A 17825-nucleotide genomic window follows, 5' to 3' on the forward strand; every position below is an offset into this window, starting at 1 on the left:
CTTGTCTAGGTCCCCATTCAAACTTAACTGCTTTACAGGTTAGCTTAGTCAAGGGTACAGCTATCTTAGAAAAATCTTTAATAAATCGTCTGTAGTATCCAGCTAAGCCTAGAAAACTTCTAACTTCCAAAGCTGATTGCGGGACCTTCCATTTGGTGATGGCTTCTATTTTAGAAGGATCTACGTAAATACCTTCATGATTTACCATATGTCCTAAGAATTGCACTTCTTGCAGCCAGAATTCACACTTCGAGAATTTGGCGTAAAGCTTTTCTTTTCTTAACAAAGTTAAGAGTGCATGCAGGTGCTCACAATGTTCTTCTTGACTTTTGGAATAAATAAGTATATCGTCGATAAAGACAATTACGAATTTATCCAAGTATGGTTTACAAATCCGATTCATGATGTCCATGAATGTCGTAGGAGCATTTGTTAGTTCGAAGGGCATGACTGTAAACTCATAATGACCATACCTGGTTCTGAAAGCAGTTTTAGGTATGTCTTCCTCTTGTACTTTCAACTGATGGTACCCGGAGTGTAAGTCTATCTTAGAAAAATACCTAGCTCCCTGGAGTTGATCAAAAAGATCATCAATCCTAGGTAATGGGTATCGATTCTTAATTGTAACCTTATTCAATTCCCTATAATCGATACACATTCTCATCAATCCATCTTTCTTTTTCACAAACAACACTGGTGCTCCCCAAGGGGATGAACTAGGTTGTATAAATCATTTTCTTAGTAATTCATCTAACTGCTTTTTCAATTCTAACATTTTAGTGGGTGCTAGCCAGTAAGGTGCTTTGGCTATTGGTGTAGTTCCAGGAATTAGATGAATTCTAAATTCTACTTCCCTGTCAGGTGGTAATCCAGGTAGTTCTTCTGGAAATACATCAGAATATTCTGAGACTACTGGGATTTTCTGAAGTTCCTTACTCTTAGTGTTAATGATTACAGAAATCATATACACCATTCCTTGTTTTCTTGAATAACTGACCAACTGCATCACTGAAATAAATTTCAGTGGCTTTCGAGGTTTATCTCCTGTAATTAAAATTACTTCTCCTGTGGGGGTACGAATTTCTACGGAATTTTTATCACATAAAATTCTTGCATGGTTGGCTACTAACCAATCCATTCCTAATACCACATCGAACCCAGCTAACTTCATAGGTAACAGGTTTGCAGAAAACTTATGGCCTAAGAGTTCTATCTTTCCTTCTTGCAAAACCTTATCTATATTAACAGAATTTACATCTGCTGTTTCGACTGTAAAAATCTGCCGGTGGTTAATGGTAAATTAAGAGCTTGGCAGAATGAAATATTGATAAAACTTTGGGTTGCACCAGAGTCAAATAATACTTTTGCATATACATTATGCACTAGGAACGTACCAGCTATCACATCGGGAATGAGTCTGCTTCTTGAGTAGTCAACTGGAATGCTCGTGCATTCTTCTTGATAGTTCCGTCGGTCGGTTTGGCTTTGTTGTCTGCTGGTTTAGTTAGCTTAGGGCATTTTGTTTGAAAATGTCCATGTTCTCCACAGTTGTAGCAGATTATTGTTTTCCTTCTACATTCTTCTTCCCGATGTCCTATAGCTTTGCAAAAGTTGCAGGTCACATTGCACCTTCCAAAGTGTTTCTTCCTACAATTTCTACAAAAAGGAGGATTTGAGGATTGCCCCGTTCCTCTTTTCTTAGTATTACCCATACGAAATCCTTGGGTAATCTTTTGAGCCAACTCCTTCTTTCAATCTTCTTCTCTTGTGCGCACCAGTTCATCAGTTAGGGTATTAGCTAATTCCACAGCGTCGTCAATGGTGCGTGGTCTCGCAGATTTAACAATGTTACGGATCTCTCCAATTAATCCCCAAATATAACGGGAAATAAGCACCGGTTCTGGCGAAGCCAGGGTTGGTACCACTCTCGCATATTCGAAGAATGTCGAAGTATATCCCCGACAGTCTACACCCACCATGCAATGGCTCAGAAACTTATTTGCCATTTGTTCTTTTTCATACTCGGGATAGAATTTTCTTTCCATTAATTGCTTAAATTCTTCCCAATTCATGGCATAGGCCACATTTCTTCCTTTGGCTTGAAGTACCGTATTCCACCATTCTAGCGCTCCTTCCTTGAAAAGATGCGAAGCATACATGACCTTACCTTCTTCAGCACATTTACTTATCATAAGTACTGCTTCGGTTTTCTCCAACCAACACAGTGTCGCAGTCGCCCCTTCATTGCCTGCAAATTCAACTGGTTTACAAGCAAGAAATTCTTTGTAAGTGCAACCAGGTGTTGCAGCTTTCATTTTCTTAAGGAGTGGGGCTTGCCGTGGATCATTGTCATGATTATCATGATTGCCGCCTCCATTTACACTATTACTGAAATTATCTTCTTGAGTACGTTTACTAGGAATGATTTGTTGTGGTTCGGCAGGTTTCTGAGCAGCAGCCAGGATTGCTGGAATAGCATTGGCTATCCCTTGGGCAACGATATTCTCGATATCTTGCCTAGTCATAAATTGATTTTCCTGATTTTGCTCAGATTGATTCACTTCATTAACTGGTTCGTTACCAGCGTTTTCCATCTTCTATTCCTTTGCCAACTGGCATTTTAATAGCGACGTTCCCTCTCGTCGTATTTCCAGGAGATTTGTTCTCCCATTTCCCGGATCTGATTCCCTATACCTATCAGTTCTTCACCAAACTGTCGGAGTTCGGCTAAGTTTTCGTTGCTCATCGGTGGGTTTGGTATAGGTTCTGGGTCGAACTGAGGGAGAAAGGTATAGGGACTATTTATTATGTTTTGAAACTGCCAGTCGTTAGTCCACCACTCGTCCATTCCTCCTAAAGGTTGAGTGTGGATTAGAGGGTCTGGAATAGCTGGTTCCAAATTAACTGGAAGTTGGGTTTCGGCAGGATAAGGGTAGAGATTGTTGTTGATAGGTCTAATGACATCACAACTTGCCAGTAGGCGATCTATTTCTTCTTGAAATGTTATTTCTTCAGTTTGCTTAGAACTTTCTCCGATTTCAATTCCCGTTTGCCTAGAATTTTCCCTGATTTCTATCCCTGCTGGCCTAGAACTCTCTCCGGTCTCGCTCCCTTTTCCTTTATCAATAGGGTTTTCTATTTTGGGAAGGTTCCTAGTTGCTGGTTTCCTCCTGCGTACTTTCCTCCATCCTACATATCTTCTTCTTTTCTTAGGCTTTGCTTTTTCCGGAGGTGGAGCTTGAAATTCCATGGGTTCCTCCACATCAGCAAAGTATCCAGTAAAGTCGTTAGAGACTTCGATTGGTACTGGATAGAGATTGAGATTCTGAAAAGCTTCAGATAGCTCATTCATGCTGTTTAGCATATATGCAAAATGCACAAAAATGCTAAGTTAAAATCTTATAATTTAAATAAATATTCAAGTTTTATTGCGTACCGTGCGATTAATTTTTTTTTTTTTACAAAAGATAACAGAAAATGAGAACATACTAAGATTTATTTATTTATTTACCGGGTAATGGGTTTCTGGATAGGAGTGCTAATACTAGATCAGGGTACTGGTAGTTTAAAGGTTTGCATTTTCTGCTACAGTAGCTAACATATAAAGATCTGCCCATTTTTCATCTAATTTGTCTTCCCAAGGTGGATTATTGCCTATTTCCTGGATTTCTGGATTAAACCTCACTTTCTTTGGTTGTGATTTCTTTCCTCTCTTCTGACTTTTCCTAATAATCGAATTTCTTTTCTCGGGGGTAAGAGGATTCTCATATTGTGCCATACGGACAAAGATTCCTTCTTCAATTTCTGCTGGATATTTTGAGGAAGTTCCTTTTTCTTTAGGTGAAGTATCTAATTTATGATAGATATCTAAAAGTCTTTGTTTACCCATACTGTAACTAACAAATAGTCCGTTAATAAAACACATAATCACAGAATGGCAGTTAGTAGAATTAAGTATTTTGCTGAATACTTAATTTGCTTAAATCAGTGGCTCTGATACCACCTTTTCCTGTCACGACCCTCGGCCCCGGTTTGACCCGGTCCAGAGCCGTGGGACAGGAAATCCCGTGGTATTTACTTTAGGCGACAGCGGAAGTCTTTAATACAGGATCTTTTAATACTGAAAAAAATGTCCGTTTACTTTATTACATAATTTAGGGATAAAACCCTGTAATTTACAATAACGTGATTTCACTGGGAAATCTTTATTTCACAAAACATGTTTCCTTTATTCATTTATATTGAGCCACTTCTCTAAGCTTGTAGTGCTTCACGGCACTTTTCTTGGATCACAACAGATCACCTGAAACATGTTTGAAAAAGGTTTTGTCAGCGGGGAAATACTGAGTGAATCATTTAGTTTAATTTTAAACGACACATTTGTTATAATTTACAGTATTAAGAGCGATTACAATGTTTCCATATCAACCAACTACCCACAGTATTTTTGTCACTCGACCGGATCTGTGACTGTGGTCATATCACTGTTGGGCCCGTTCACCCAAAAGTGACGTATATCATTATTTAGGTCCGACTGCCTAATAGTGTATATCATAATTTAGGCACGCTCACCTAAAATGATAAAAACAGTAGTAACGTGCACAATACCCCACAAACCGCTTGTAATTGAAGACTACAAAGACTTAATCCCTGTAATTATAACTTTGGAAAATAATTTGGAGTATTGTAAAATAGTTGATACAAAGAGAATGACTCACATTGCAGATTTAACGAGCAGTGTATAAGCCTACTGATTAGCCTTGTTTAACCTAATTTAAATAACAATGCACACAAACTGGGTTAGTAACTAATACAGCATCTACGACAATTCACGAGATTAAACCCTCACAACGATTGACAAAGTGCGATACTTAAAAATTCAGCGGACTCACAACGAATGACAGAGTATAGCCCGAGTTCGGGCAACACTCAAACATCCTGTCGAAATCACGATGAATAACAAAGTATAACCCTAATGCGGGCAGCACTTAAACATCCATTGGATAGTTTCAATCGATCGGACGTTGTATCGTAATAGCGATCGAGTTATTACCCTGTTTGTCGTGGCCGCGTTTCGTGCGGTGTGTGTTTTATAGTAAACAGTATATAACTCAGTGCATGAAGCGAGTTTTAACGTCGAAACAAGCAATCTGATCCACTCCTAGGCCCCCCTATTTATACCCGAATTTGGTACCTCCCGTGTGTCGCGGAAGAATCCACGACACTTGTCGTGTGTCGCGGGGCAAGTCCCCCTAGCCTAGGGTAGGCTTGTTACCTGGGTAGCCCTGCTGAGTTGACGTACAACGAACATTCTATTTAGACAACGAATTCGGAGGATAATTATCAATTAGGGTTTACCCCCCTGAGTTTTAGGGGCCCTGATCCTGATTCTAATTGTTCTGAAAATTTTAGGGTTTATGCAGAATTACTTGGGTTTCTTAGTTAGGGTTTCCTTATTAGACAATTAACATAATAAGTATTGATTTTAGTGAGAGTTGTTACAGTAACTAATACAGCATTTACGACAACTCACGAGATACAAACCCTCACAACGGATGACAAAGTATAACCCTAATGTGGGCAGCACTTAAACATCCATCGGATAGTTCCAATCGATCGGACATTGAATCGTAATAGCGATCGAGTTAATACCCGGTATCGTGGCAGCACCTTACTACTTTGAAAATGAAATTCGGACAGATTATGATTGATTTTGAAGGTTTCGTCGACACCATTGAATTGCTCCTGACCCAAGCTATTTATAGCTGAAAAATGGGTCTCTCGCGGCCCGCGTGAGCCATGGGCTCACCCTTACGCGGCCCCCGTGGCCACCTAGTCTACGTGTAGGTTTGCTGGGTCATGAGTAGGGTTACCAGGTGGATGCCACGTGGATGCCACGTGGACTGGGCATGCTTATCCGGTCAAACACATGTTGACGCGGCCCGCGTAAGGCTATGCTCAATCCTTACGCGGCCCGCCTGAAGATCAGTTTTCTTGTTTTCTTGGTTTTTCATGTACGTTAGGATTTCAAGGGTCCGGGTTTTCACTTACGAGTCGTTTAGGGACATTTTTGGCAGTCCTTACACACTAATGTTTAGAATGGCTTCTACCTCACTTAGCCATTCATATGCCTCAATAGCACATTTCTTCCCGTCGAATGAAGGAGGGTTACACAAAATGAAGGTCTTGTAGTTGCATTCTCTATAGATTTATGTTTATGTAGCTTTAGTTACTTTAGTATCCTCCTCCTTATTTTCTTGTTGAGGTTCTTCTCGTGGAGTTGGTGTAGGTGTAAGTGCTTCCCTTGCATTGCATTGGTCGTTGTTTATTCTGACATTCGCGTCCCTGTGCATTGGAAAGGATTTGCGTGACTCAGATGGCTATTCGATCGATCACATCATCTCCTTTCTTTACGGATTCGCCATGACGATAAGAGTCAACAGGCTGATCGATCGGTGGGTTAGGTCAACGATTATCATTAATCGAAGGCTCTACTGACATTTTCTAAATTTCTAGGAAAAACACTACTTCAATATTTTATTCATTAATAGGCAGTTACAATGATTATTTTACGTAGTACAAAAAATTTTCAAATATATCACATTGAAATAGGAAATCGGTACAAAGTGGTAACCAAATAAGAGTTTATAGGATGTAGTTATCATTATAAATTGCGCTTGATAATTTTGCATTCCTATCAATAAACTACTTATAAAAGTATGTAACTTACTTTAAACAGACCAAATCTCAAAGGTTGAAGCCTAGATATTCCTAGATATTATACTTACAATTATTTGTGGATGTTGGTGTCCAGAGTATTAGGCTAAAAAAATGGGCCAAAATTATTGAAATAACCTTTGATTTATGCCTAATTACATCTCCCCTCCACACATATGCTTTAACTTTGGGAGGACTAAAATGCAACTTTGATTTCTCTCTTGAATTAAACGTGTATTTCACTATTTTGTTAATTCAATAACCATGAAATTATAACGACCTAAATTTGAGTATGTTTTTGTGACGTGCTTTTTTTTATTTAACTTTTGATATATATATATATATATATATATATATATATATATATATATATATATATATATATATATATATATATATATATATATAGTTTTTTTTCTCAAAACCGAGTTGTGAGTAATAATGTACAAGTGATTAAAGCACAAATGTTATTATAATAACAAAATGTAATGCTTTATAAATTTCCAACTATGCCATTCTTGGTGCTACAGGACCACATCTTAAGAGACAGTGGCATATGTGGTATGGATTCTGATTATGTTTGTGCTTTAGTTTGTCTTCATCATATGATTCCAAACTTTGACTTCAGCGGTTTCACTAATAAGGACACCGCCCCCTAAAGCCCAACATGCATTGGCGAGTGCTCTTTTTAGTAAAATTGTCCACGACATTGAAGTACAGTTTAACTTGACCATTAAACAAAAATATGTTTTTAAGTGTCTACGAGCACCACATGCACAAGATTTTCTTCTTGCTATACCTATAGATGGGTTAGGCCAGCATATGTCGCCGGTGGAATACCGTACTATCTTTAAGTATCGCGTCATGATTCCTTTATTGCTAGATGATGAGATATGCCATGTTTGTCATAAGGTGTGTTTGGATTCTTTTGGGGAGCATATAGTTCATTGTAGAGAGCTCTCGGGGTTCAAACACCGACATGATTTGGTTAGGGATGTCCTTTTTGACATATTCAGGTGTGCGGGTATTATTGCTAAGAAAGAGGCACCCGTTAATTTCTTAACTGACCCATTGGAAGGGAGATCTACCCTTCGACCAGCCGACATTTTGGTCTTTGGATGGGTAGGAGGAAAACATGCATGTGGGGATCTAACAGGGTTTTCCCCGCTTGTGGGCATAGGGCGTAGTGCTTTCACGGTGGGTCAGGCTGCTTTGGGCAAAGTGACCAAACACGAGAAAGCTTGCCTTGACAACCAGCGTGTGTTTATCCCATTTGCTTTTGATATTTTTGGTTTCCTAGCGCTAGCAGTTATGGACCTACTTTGTCAAGCATGCATAGTAATGTTATGACCCCGAGATCTATGGACGTAGTTTTTAAAAGACTTGGTTTTGCTATTCAGAAAGGGGTAGCAGCGCAACTTGTTGCCTGATTACCATCTATCTTGATGTAAATTAAAATTGCGACATGTTTCTTTTTATTTACCTTTCGATAAAAGTTTTTCTTTCAAGATCGAATGGGTCAAAACCGATATAGTCCAAATAACTTTGATACATGTATCATTATTCTTTTTATGGTTTCTAGAATAAAATTCATTGAAAACGGAGTTCTATTGGTAATGAAGTATCTTTTGGTATCTTAAGCTATAATGAGTGTCGACAACATACTGGTAACGTGACGACACAAACTTACGTCGTCCAAACAATATCAGTGTCGGTACTTGTCTTCATTTTTATCCTTTTCTCTAATAATGAATGAACCGATACTGACTGAATTTTTGCAGTAAAATGCCGGAGAATTCCGCCGATTGTTAATATGCGAGTTATTGCATGTACCTTGTTTCATTATAAAAAGAATGATTGATGGTGATATACGAGTAAAATATTTATATGCGATTATGAGATGAAATATAATATACATTTAACTTACTAGAGTCCATATAACTGAAGAAAAAGTGGATGCATTTAAGTGACTAGTAAAACAACCGCCGTATCACATAGCTATAGGTCATAAGATGTTCCAATAATTCAACTTTAATAATAATAATAATAATAACAACAACAACAACAATAATCTTACTTATCTTAAAGGAAAGATGAGCATGACATCACAATGCTAACGTGGCATCCATCTAGGCTATCCCACAATGTCATCTTATGTCATTATTGCATCATTAGTTTTATATCTTCAATAATATTTAAATTTTATATTAATATTTAATAAATGGGTGGTTCTTTGATTTTGAAATTTGAATAACTCTGTATATGTCAGAAGTCATGTTTATAGGATTGAAACTAGGCCTTTTCACCATTCTAATCTACAAAAGAAATTCAAAACCTCCCACAAGAAAAACTCCATGAATACAAACCCTCAATACAAACCCTTTCCTTTACTTCCAATTCCTAAACTGCCGTCACAAACCCTAATGGTGAAACCAGAAGCGTGAATTTCATCTGCTTCTCAAAATGCAATCTTCGTCTGATAATCTACAATCACGTCAAGTTTAGGTTTTTTGTTTCTTTTTTTTTTCTACTTACACTTCCGACGATCTTGTCGGACGTGGATGATAGAGAGGCTGAGGAGGAAAACCGGACAAGGACTGCCAGTAGCGGCGGGTGAGGACGAGGACTGCCAGTAGCTGAATTAGGTTTAAAATATACTCCCTCCGTCCCATTTTAGATGTCATGGGACCCACATCACACAGTTTAAGAAATATTTGAGTATTATATTTTCTAAGCTCTAAAATGACAATAATGTCCTCAACTTATTTCGCTAAAAACCATTTTGTCTTACATTACACCATAATTGCCGCCTACTTTTTGCCGCCACATTTTCATGGAACCAACAATTATACTTTTACTTGTATTGTTTAAAAATGTTTGAATCCTTTATATTTTCACTAATTTTAAATTGTCGCCTACTTTTTTGCCTTCTATTTGAAACACCCACAATAAAGTGTTTGAATCCTTTACATTTTCACTAATTTTCTTTATTCCATTAAACTATGGAACACTCAATAAACCCACGTACAAAAACAAACTTGGCCAATGAGCAACGACAATCCACTTACCAAATGTTATTGCAACAAAGTGTCAATGGGGGGATTGAAAAGTGAATTCACAAGGGATGTGGCGACACTCTTCTCTGTATCTATCCGGACTATAAGTCGCATTTGGCATGACGCTAAACTTCAACTTCAACATGGATCAGTTGTTGATGTATCTTCGAAGAGGGCTAATGTAATTAGACGAAAAAGGATACAAATCGATTTTACTCATGTCTCACAAATCCCACTACGTCGTCGAACAAATATTCGGTCTCTAGCAAAAGCAATAAACGTTTCAAAATCAACAATGCATAGAAGAATTAAAGAAGGAGCTTTAAGACCACACACAAATGCGATCAAGCCGGATTTAACCGATCAGAATAAGAAAGCAAGGTTAGAGTTTTGTTTATCAATGGTTACTCGATCTTTTTCAAGTGCTAGTCCGACATTTTATGATATGTTTAATGTGATTCACATAGATGAAAAATGGTTTTATATGTCAAAACCATCCAAACGTTACTACCTTGTTCCCAACGAGGATGAGCCGTTAAGAACATGTAAATCAAAAAAGTTTATCACAAAAGTAATGTTTCTAGCTGCAGTTGCACGACCAAGATACAATGCATTGGGTAATGAAGTGTTTTAAGGAAAGATCGGTATATTCCCATTCACAACTTTGGAACCTGCAAAACGGTCGAGTAAGAATCGTGTTGCTGGAACGTTAGTAACAAAACCTATCTTATCGGTGACTAAAGAAGTAACAAGGTCTTGATTAATCGAGAAAGTACTACCGGCTATTAGATCTACATGGCCAAGAGATCACACGGGTCCAATTTTCATTCAATGATATGGAGTTCATACACGAGGCATCTAAAGATGGGTTTGATATCCGGCTATGTTTTCAACCTCCAAACAATCCAGATTTAAATGTGTTAGACCTCGGCTTTTTTCGGGCGATTCAATCTCTTCAGGAACAAGAGGTTTTAGGATCAATCGATGAATTGGTTAGTGCTGTTAAAACGTATTTTGAAAGAATTCCATCACATGAGCTTAACAAAGTGTTTTTAACATTACAAACATGCATGAAAGTTTGAGGTGGCAATAATTATAAAACACCGCATATCGGCAAAGATAAGTTAGAAAGACAAGGGAATTTACCACTACAAATCGAGTATGACGAGAACTTGATATATGAAGTCCTTTCGTATTTGGGTCAGTAAAGGAATCATATTTAGAGGCGAGCTTCATGTCTTTTTTGTTTGTTGGTGGCAATGAAGACAAACAAAGCTTCATATTTACTCTAGAGCTTCATGTTCTTAAGGAAAAAGAAAGAAAAGAAGTTTTTGTCTTTTCTTAGTTTTGTACTCGTACTACTCATGTATGGATGTAAAAAATGTGTATGTAATATGCTCACGTTTTGTAGTAAAATAAAAGCTCTGTTAATTAAATTGTCTTTTGTCTTTTATATACCACTTAAATGTTTGTATGTAATATTAAGGGCAAAATTGGAAATTGTATTTCTATTTTTTGGAAATGGACATTTAAAATGGGATAACAAAAAATGTAAAGATGGACATTTAAAATGGGACGGAGGGAGTAATATGGATTGCAAGTATGGAGGTTAATGGCTCGGTAACAAAACTATAAAAGAGCTCAATTCCATCAACGAGGATATCAACGTAAGTCTTTATCTTTGTCCTCTGATGCTATTAATCAAGTTGTTTAGGTCTTTCATTGTGTTCTTGTAAAAATCACATGTGTAGGGTTTATACGACTATGAGATATTTGGAAATGAGATCTCGGCGAGAAGTTATTGATGGTTTAAATTCCATTGTTTCAGGTACGTGTTAATATTTCTTAAGAAATTCCTTGTTTTTCTTTCTACATTTGTTTCGATTTGGTTTATTATTTATGCTATTTGAATCCTTCTGTTAGGAATGTTTATAAAGTTTTGTTTAGGGCTTCATAGTTGCTTAGCAACAAACGCATGTGAATTTGGTCTAAGATTTCTTACAATTTTCATCCTATATAGATGAGTCGTTCTTCAGCTGTTCCATGTTGCTTGTAAAGTTCCCAACATGTTGTCTAAAGCTGATTTGTTCACCCTGTTGAAACATCATGTGAGTCTATCACTAAAATTATTATGCTTTATATATTTTTCTAAGCCAAGTTATGGAAATAAATTATATAAATTGAAGGAGGGTGGAGTTTACTAGACTTCTTCCCGTTTTGTTTCTTCTAGAATGCCTGCGGAAGGTGATGCACAATTCACTCCTTGCATTATGCCTATAGATGTACCATAAGGGGTTGCATAGGCGGGAAGGAGCGGAAGTCCCAAAAAGTCCCCTGATGACGGCAATGGTAAGATTATTCAGTAAGTTTGCCTTTCTCAAGGCCAAAAGTGGCCTCTTATCATTGATTGTGTATGACTTTGATTGTGATTATTGGAAGTTGTAATGTTGAATTAGGCAATTATGAGTTTTAAGACATTCAAGTGGAGTTAAGTTACAAATTTGGGTTTATTATATATATCAAACCAATTACAGATAAAAGCTATCAAGGGTTTGTTTTGTTTGTGAAGTTTAGATTCGCTAGAAGTAATGCTCATAACATTGATGTAAATGTTTTTTTTGGGTTTTGTTATCTTGGATATTAGTATGTTGACGTTGATGTATGTATATTGTTGTTGAACAGAAGATCTGATTACCATGATAGTGGAATAGAATCAGATTGAGGTGAAGGATGAAGTTGCAGATGTAAGTATATGTTGTTTATTTATTTCTATTTTTTACTCTCAAGCATCCCTTAAATGTTATTATTGTTTTGACTCAATGTTACAAGAATAATAATTAGAGTAAACTGCCATTTTGGTCCCTGAGGTTTGGGCAGTTTTGCCACTTGAGTCCAAATCTTAAACCTTTTGCATCTGGGTCCCTGTGGTTTCAGTTTTGTTGCCATTTTGGTCAAAAAGTGAAATCAGCTCAAATTCCTCAAATTAAATCATGATGTTTTGTCCTTTTCCTCAGGGGTAATTTGGTCATTACAAGTATTATTATTTTAACAAATTATTAATTAAAATAATTAAATTAATTAATCCCTTTACCTTATAAAAGAAGCAGACTTATCATCCCCCAACCCAACCATCATCTTACATCAATTCAGAAACCCTAACTCACAGAGACAGTGGTCTACTCAGGTGTGAGATCGTGAAGCAGACGCCGGCCGGCGGAGAAGAGGGTTTTGTTGGTGATTGCAACGACAACGGTGAGAGAAAGCATGGTGTCGTCGACTTTTGGGGCGGCCGATTTGGGGATGATTGAAAGGCGGGGAGGGGAGGAGTCCGGTGAGGATTTGTCGGACGTACGGTGGTCTTCGCCGTCGCTGTTGCCGGAGTGTTTGTATATCTGTAATAGGTCCATGAATATACTTACAGGGTATTAACATGTTGAAGGGGGGATAAGGCTTACCCATGGCATTATAGCCTAGTGGTATCTTGGTGGTGGGATAAGGCTTATGACCATTAGGTCATGAGTTCGATTCCCACAAAGGGGGGTTTTTCCCAGATTTATTGGGTTTCCTCCTGAATTGGTGTATAGGCATTATTGCCTAGTGGAGATGGATATGATCGGGTGGTTCTGCTGGTGGCACGATGATACTCCAGTGGTCCGTCAGTGATCCAAATTTGTCGTTCAAAAAAAAAATAGGATGGCACATGTATTGTTTTCCTATTATATCATGATCTATTTTGTTTCGCAATTGGAAAGTGTAGGAACATAATTAATTCAGCTTTTATTATTTTGCCCATTAATTGTAGATCGTAACTTAATTAGGTATTCGTTTTTAGTTCACTCCTTTTAATATTAGGGAACCTTGATCTCGTAGATCATAACTTAATTCAGTTTTTATTGTTTTGCACATTAATTGTAGATCAAATGTAAGTGTACATGCTAGAAATTTGCTAAAGAATGAAGATCGAACTAAGTACATGAAGTGTTTTAAAGAGTCAAGATTCATGTGGTGTTATTTGATCATGAGCTCAGTGATGAAGCTGAGTTGTAGATGAGGATGAGGAGGAACGTCTCTTGAAGAGTCTAAGATGGATAGAAAAATGCTTAAACCAAAGTGCATTGATTGCTACACATGATTGAAACACTCTACCAAACACCAAAATACTTAAATAGTTTATCTTTATTTTTTAGGTCTAAGCATATTGATATAGTTATAGTTTTCCTTACTGGAAACAATCTTCGTTCTGATAAATTGGATTCTATTCCAGGTACATAGGGCTGTTGATCCCTGCAAGAGTGTTTTAAGAGGCTTGCATAGTAAAAAGATGGGATGGTTTAGAAACCTGCACATTCAGATTTGGATTAAGAATTTGTTCATAAGTCAGTTTACTATTGTCATTTTCGCCGTCGCTGTTGCCGGAGTGTTTGTATATCTGTAATAGGTCCATGAATATACTTACAGGGTATTAACATGTTGAAGGGGGGATAAGGCTTACCCATGGCATTATAGCCTAGTGGTATCTTGGTGGTGGGATAAGGCTTATGACCATTAGGTCATGAGTTCGATTCCCACAAAGGGGGGTTTTTCCCAGATTTATTGGGTTTCCTCCTGAATTGGTGTATAGGCATTATTGCCTAGTGGAGATGGATATGATCGGGTGGTTCTGCTGGTGGCACGATGATACTCCAGTGGTCCGTCAGTGATCCAAATTTGCCGTTCAAAAAAAAAATAGGATGGCACATGTATTGTTTTCCTATTATATCATGATCTATTTTGTTTCGCAATTGGAAAGTGTAGGAATATAATTAATTCAGCTTTTATTATTTTGCCCATTAATTGTAGATCGTAACTTAATTAGGTATTCGTTTTTAGTTCACTCCTTTTAATATTAGGGAACCTTGATCTCGTAGATCATAACTTAATTCAGTTTTTATTGTTTTGCACATTAATTGTAGATCAAATGTAAGTGTACATGCTAGAAATTTGCTAAAGAATGAAGATCGAACTAAGTACATGAAGTGTTCTAAAGAGTCAAGATTCATGTGGTGTTATTTGATCATGAGCTCAGTGATGAAGCTGAGTTGTAGATGAGGATGAGGAGGAACGTCTCTTGAAGAGTCTAAGATGGATAGAAAAATGCTTAAACCAAAGTGCATTGATTGCTACACATGATTAAAACACTCTACCAAACACCAAAATACTTAAATAGTTTATCCTTATTTTTTAGGTCTAAGCATATTGATATAGTTGTAGTTTTCCTTACTGGAAACAATCTTCGTTCTGATAAATTGGATTCTATTCTAGGTACATAGGGCTGTTGATCCCTGCAAGAGTGTTTTAAGAGGCTTGCATAGTAAAAAGATGGGATGGTTTAGAAACCTGCACATTCAGATTTGGATTAAGAATTTGTTCATAAGTCAGTTTACTATTGTCATTTTCATTCAGATTTGGATTAACAATTTTATTTTTACTTTTTTTCAGGCTGAGAAACTAATTAGTTTAGACATTTGGAATCATTTTCCCTAATGCACATGGGATGGTTTAGAAACCTACACAACTCCAATGCCCTCAAGGTACTTATTAACTATCGTTTCATTTTAGGTAGTTTTTGTTACTACAGATTTGTTGTTAGTTAAGTGTTCATATATGTTCTGATGCATTATTGTTACATAATGATGAGCTGTTATGCAGATTTGTTATTAGTTAACGGTTCATATATGTTTTGATGCATTGTTGTTGCTTAATTACTGTGTTGATCTATGTATCTGTTTAACTGTGTTGTTAGGAGAAAGTTTTAGGAATTAAAGGGTAAAATTGTCATTTCGCCAATTGATCATTGATAACGATAATAACTCTCCAAAAAATAAAGTCCGAATTTTGTTCATTCGATATTAAATAGTATTACAAAACTTAGATTTGAAAAATATTAAAACATTACATGCTACATTGAACACTTCCTAGGATTTCTAAGACCCTCGCCTTCTTCCATGCAATTTCATCTTTTATTTTATTTTGTTGATCAACTAACACATCACAAATCTTTTAATCCTGTTTCAACAGTTGTGTGATAAATTCTTCTGCCTTATCCTTGAACTTTGATGGAGTAGAATGGACAACTTCATTAAGCAATGCAATACTACTCCAGGTTTGCTTATAGTAATTTTCACTCACGATACCAACTTTTCTGTTGAGTTCTTCGTCTGTTCTCCGTTCTTCAAGTGACCATCTTGATAGTTGCGTTTTAACAGCGTTAGTATCTGCCCATTGGTAAAAACTTTTGTTTGCTATATAGAATATTTTTGGTGTTTTTGGATGGTTTGTTTTTGGATGAACAATTTTTTAAAAGTAAATTGTTGATGTTTTCAATTAAACTAATCATGAGTCTTTTATGATGTTTACAATGGGTGATATGGTAAATGAAGAGACGATTCCTAAATATGATAACTTGTTTTTGAAGGTTTAAATTTTGGCCTTTGGGTTTCTAGATATTTAATTTTATTCGCTTTCCCATGAAAACTCATTTTTGAAAGGTTTTGCATTAAATGGACACGAATTTTAAATTATAAATGTACATGTTTATATTAAATGTACACGTATTTCTCTCCTAAATCATCAAATGTACATGGATTTTAAATATAAATTTTTATTTAATGTTTGCATTTAAATCGGACATTTGGGCTGTTAGATATTTAATTTTTATTTCTCTATTTAATATTGATGTGCGTTAGGTGTTATATATTTTTATTGATATTTTAAGCCCATTTTACACATTAGTCAAGTTTTAAATTTATAAAACACGATATTTTACTAACACTAAATACACATATGGGCAAGTGCACCCATCGTGAGCGTAGTATAGCGTTGGTATGATCTGAGGTCGTCCAAGGACACAAGAGCTTTTAGTACCGGTTTATCCTCAACGTCTAATCAAATCAAAATTTTTAGAAGAGGATTTAAACATGAAAAATAAAAACTAAAATGCTGAAAATAAAAATAAAATAAAAAACAGATAGACAAGATGAATCTCTTGGATCCGACTCGCCTTTAATGTAACCTTTGATGATTTCCGCACTTTTGCACTTTTTAAGAGATTATCTTAGTTATAGTAGTAGGCCCCTCTTTTGAAGGTGACGTTACCCTCAACCCAGTGGTTTGAGTCAGCAAGGATAGAATCCCAAAGGGTCGGAATATTGGAAGATAGTTAATTAAGTTATTAATGCGTAAAGAGGTAGGCCCCTCTTTTGAAGGCGACGTTACCCTCGGCTAAGTGGTTTGAGTCAGCAGGGATACAATCCCAAGTAGCCGGGTTAATGTATTAATAGTAGTTTACATATGAGGGGATCAAGCTATTCGCACCCCCGCCATCCAATACCAATGGGTATTGAAGGAGGTCCTAGTAAGCTTGACCCAGGTCCTTGCAGGATCTATACACTGAACAAGGCAAGAACCTTACTAAACATTCCCTTAACCCCCGACCAGGTAGCCAACATATCTCTATATAGACCGTAGAGATATGAATGGTGAATTTCTTTTACTTTATATAGACAGTAAAGTAATGCCAAGACACCACGGACAAATGATAAAGAAGTTTCACCTTCAACATAAGAAACTAGTTATTAAAGTTATTAATACAAAACCAAATAAAAAGTGCGAAAAGATTAAAAATCAAAAGTATTACATTAAATGCTTGTCTTCACCAAGTGATGTAAGAGGCTTAGCCAAATATGGCCTTTGATTGATAAGAACTCTTACTATCAATCTTGGATCCCGAGACTACTACACACACTCTAAGGTGGATGATGGATGTGGGTGTTGTAGTGGTGGTTGAGTGGTGGTGAAGTGGGAGAGAAGTGGTTTGCCAAGGGATGCCGTTGAAGTGAACCAAGCACCCCTATTTATAGCCTGCATAGAAGCCCGGACACGGCCCCGTGTCCACTGGACACGACCCCGTGGCCATCCTCTTTCTCTTTCTTCATTAATTGCAATTGTTTGTATTAGGCTCCACACGCCAAACCGTGTTCGCTGGGCACGGCCCCGTGTGCAGAAGCGTATCTG

General features: G+C 36.9%; 1 protein-coding gene across 1 annotated transcript; it reads left to right on the forward strand.

Annotated features, from left to right (window-relative positions):
• Positions 1–9810: 9810 nt before the first annotated feature.
• Positions 9811–10407, forward strand: LOC110888087. The gene has a single exon (XM_022135629.1). The coding sequence runs from the start codon at positions 9811–9813 to the stop codon at positions 10405–10407; it is 597 nt and encodes a 198-aa protein (XP_021991321.1).
• Positions 10408–17825: the final 7418 nt, after the last annotated feature.

The sequence above is a fragment of the Helianthus annuus genome, chromosome 2 (assembly GCF_002127325.2).
Source record: "Helianthus annuus cultivar XRQ/B chromosome 2, HanXRQr2.0-SUNRISE, whole genome shotgun sequence".
Lineage (NCBI taxonomy): Eukaryota > Viridiplantae > Streptophyta > Magnoliopsida > Asterales > Asteraceae > Helianthus > Helianthus annuus.

Bases quoted from the DNA above. Each gene is read 5' to 3' on its own strand.
- LOC110888087 (XM_022135629.1), top strand. From the start codon at position 9,811: ATGGGGGGATTGAAAAGTGAATTCACAAGGGATGTGGCGACACTCTTC.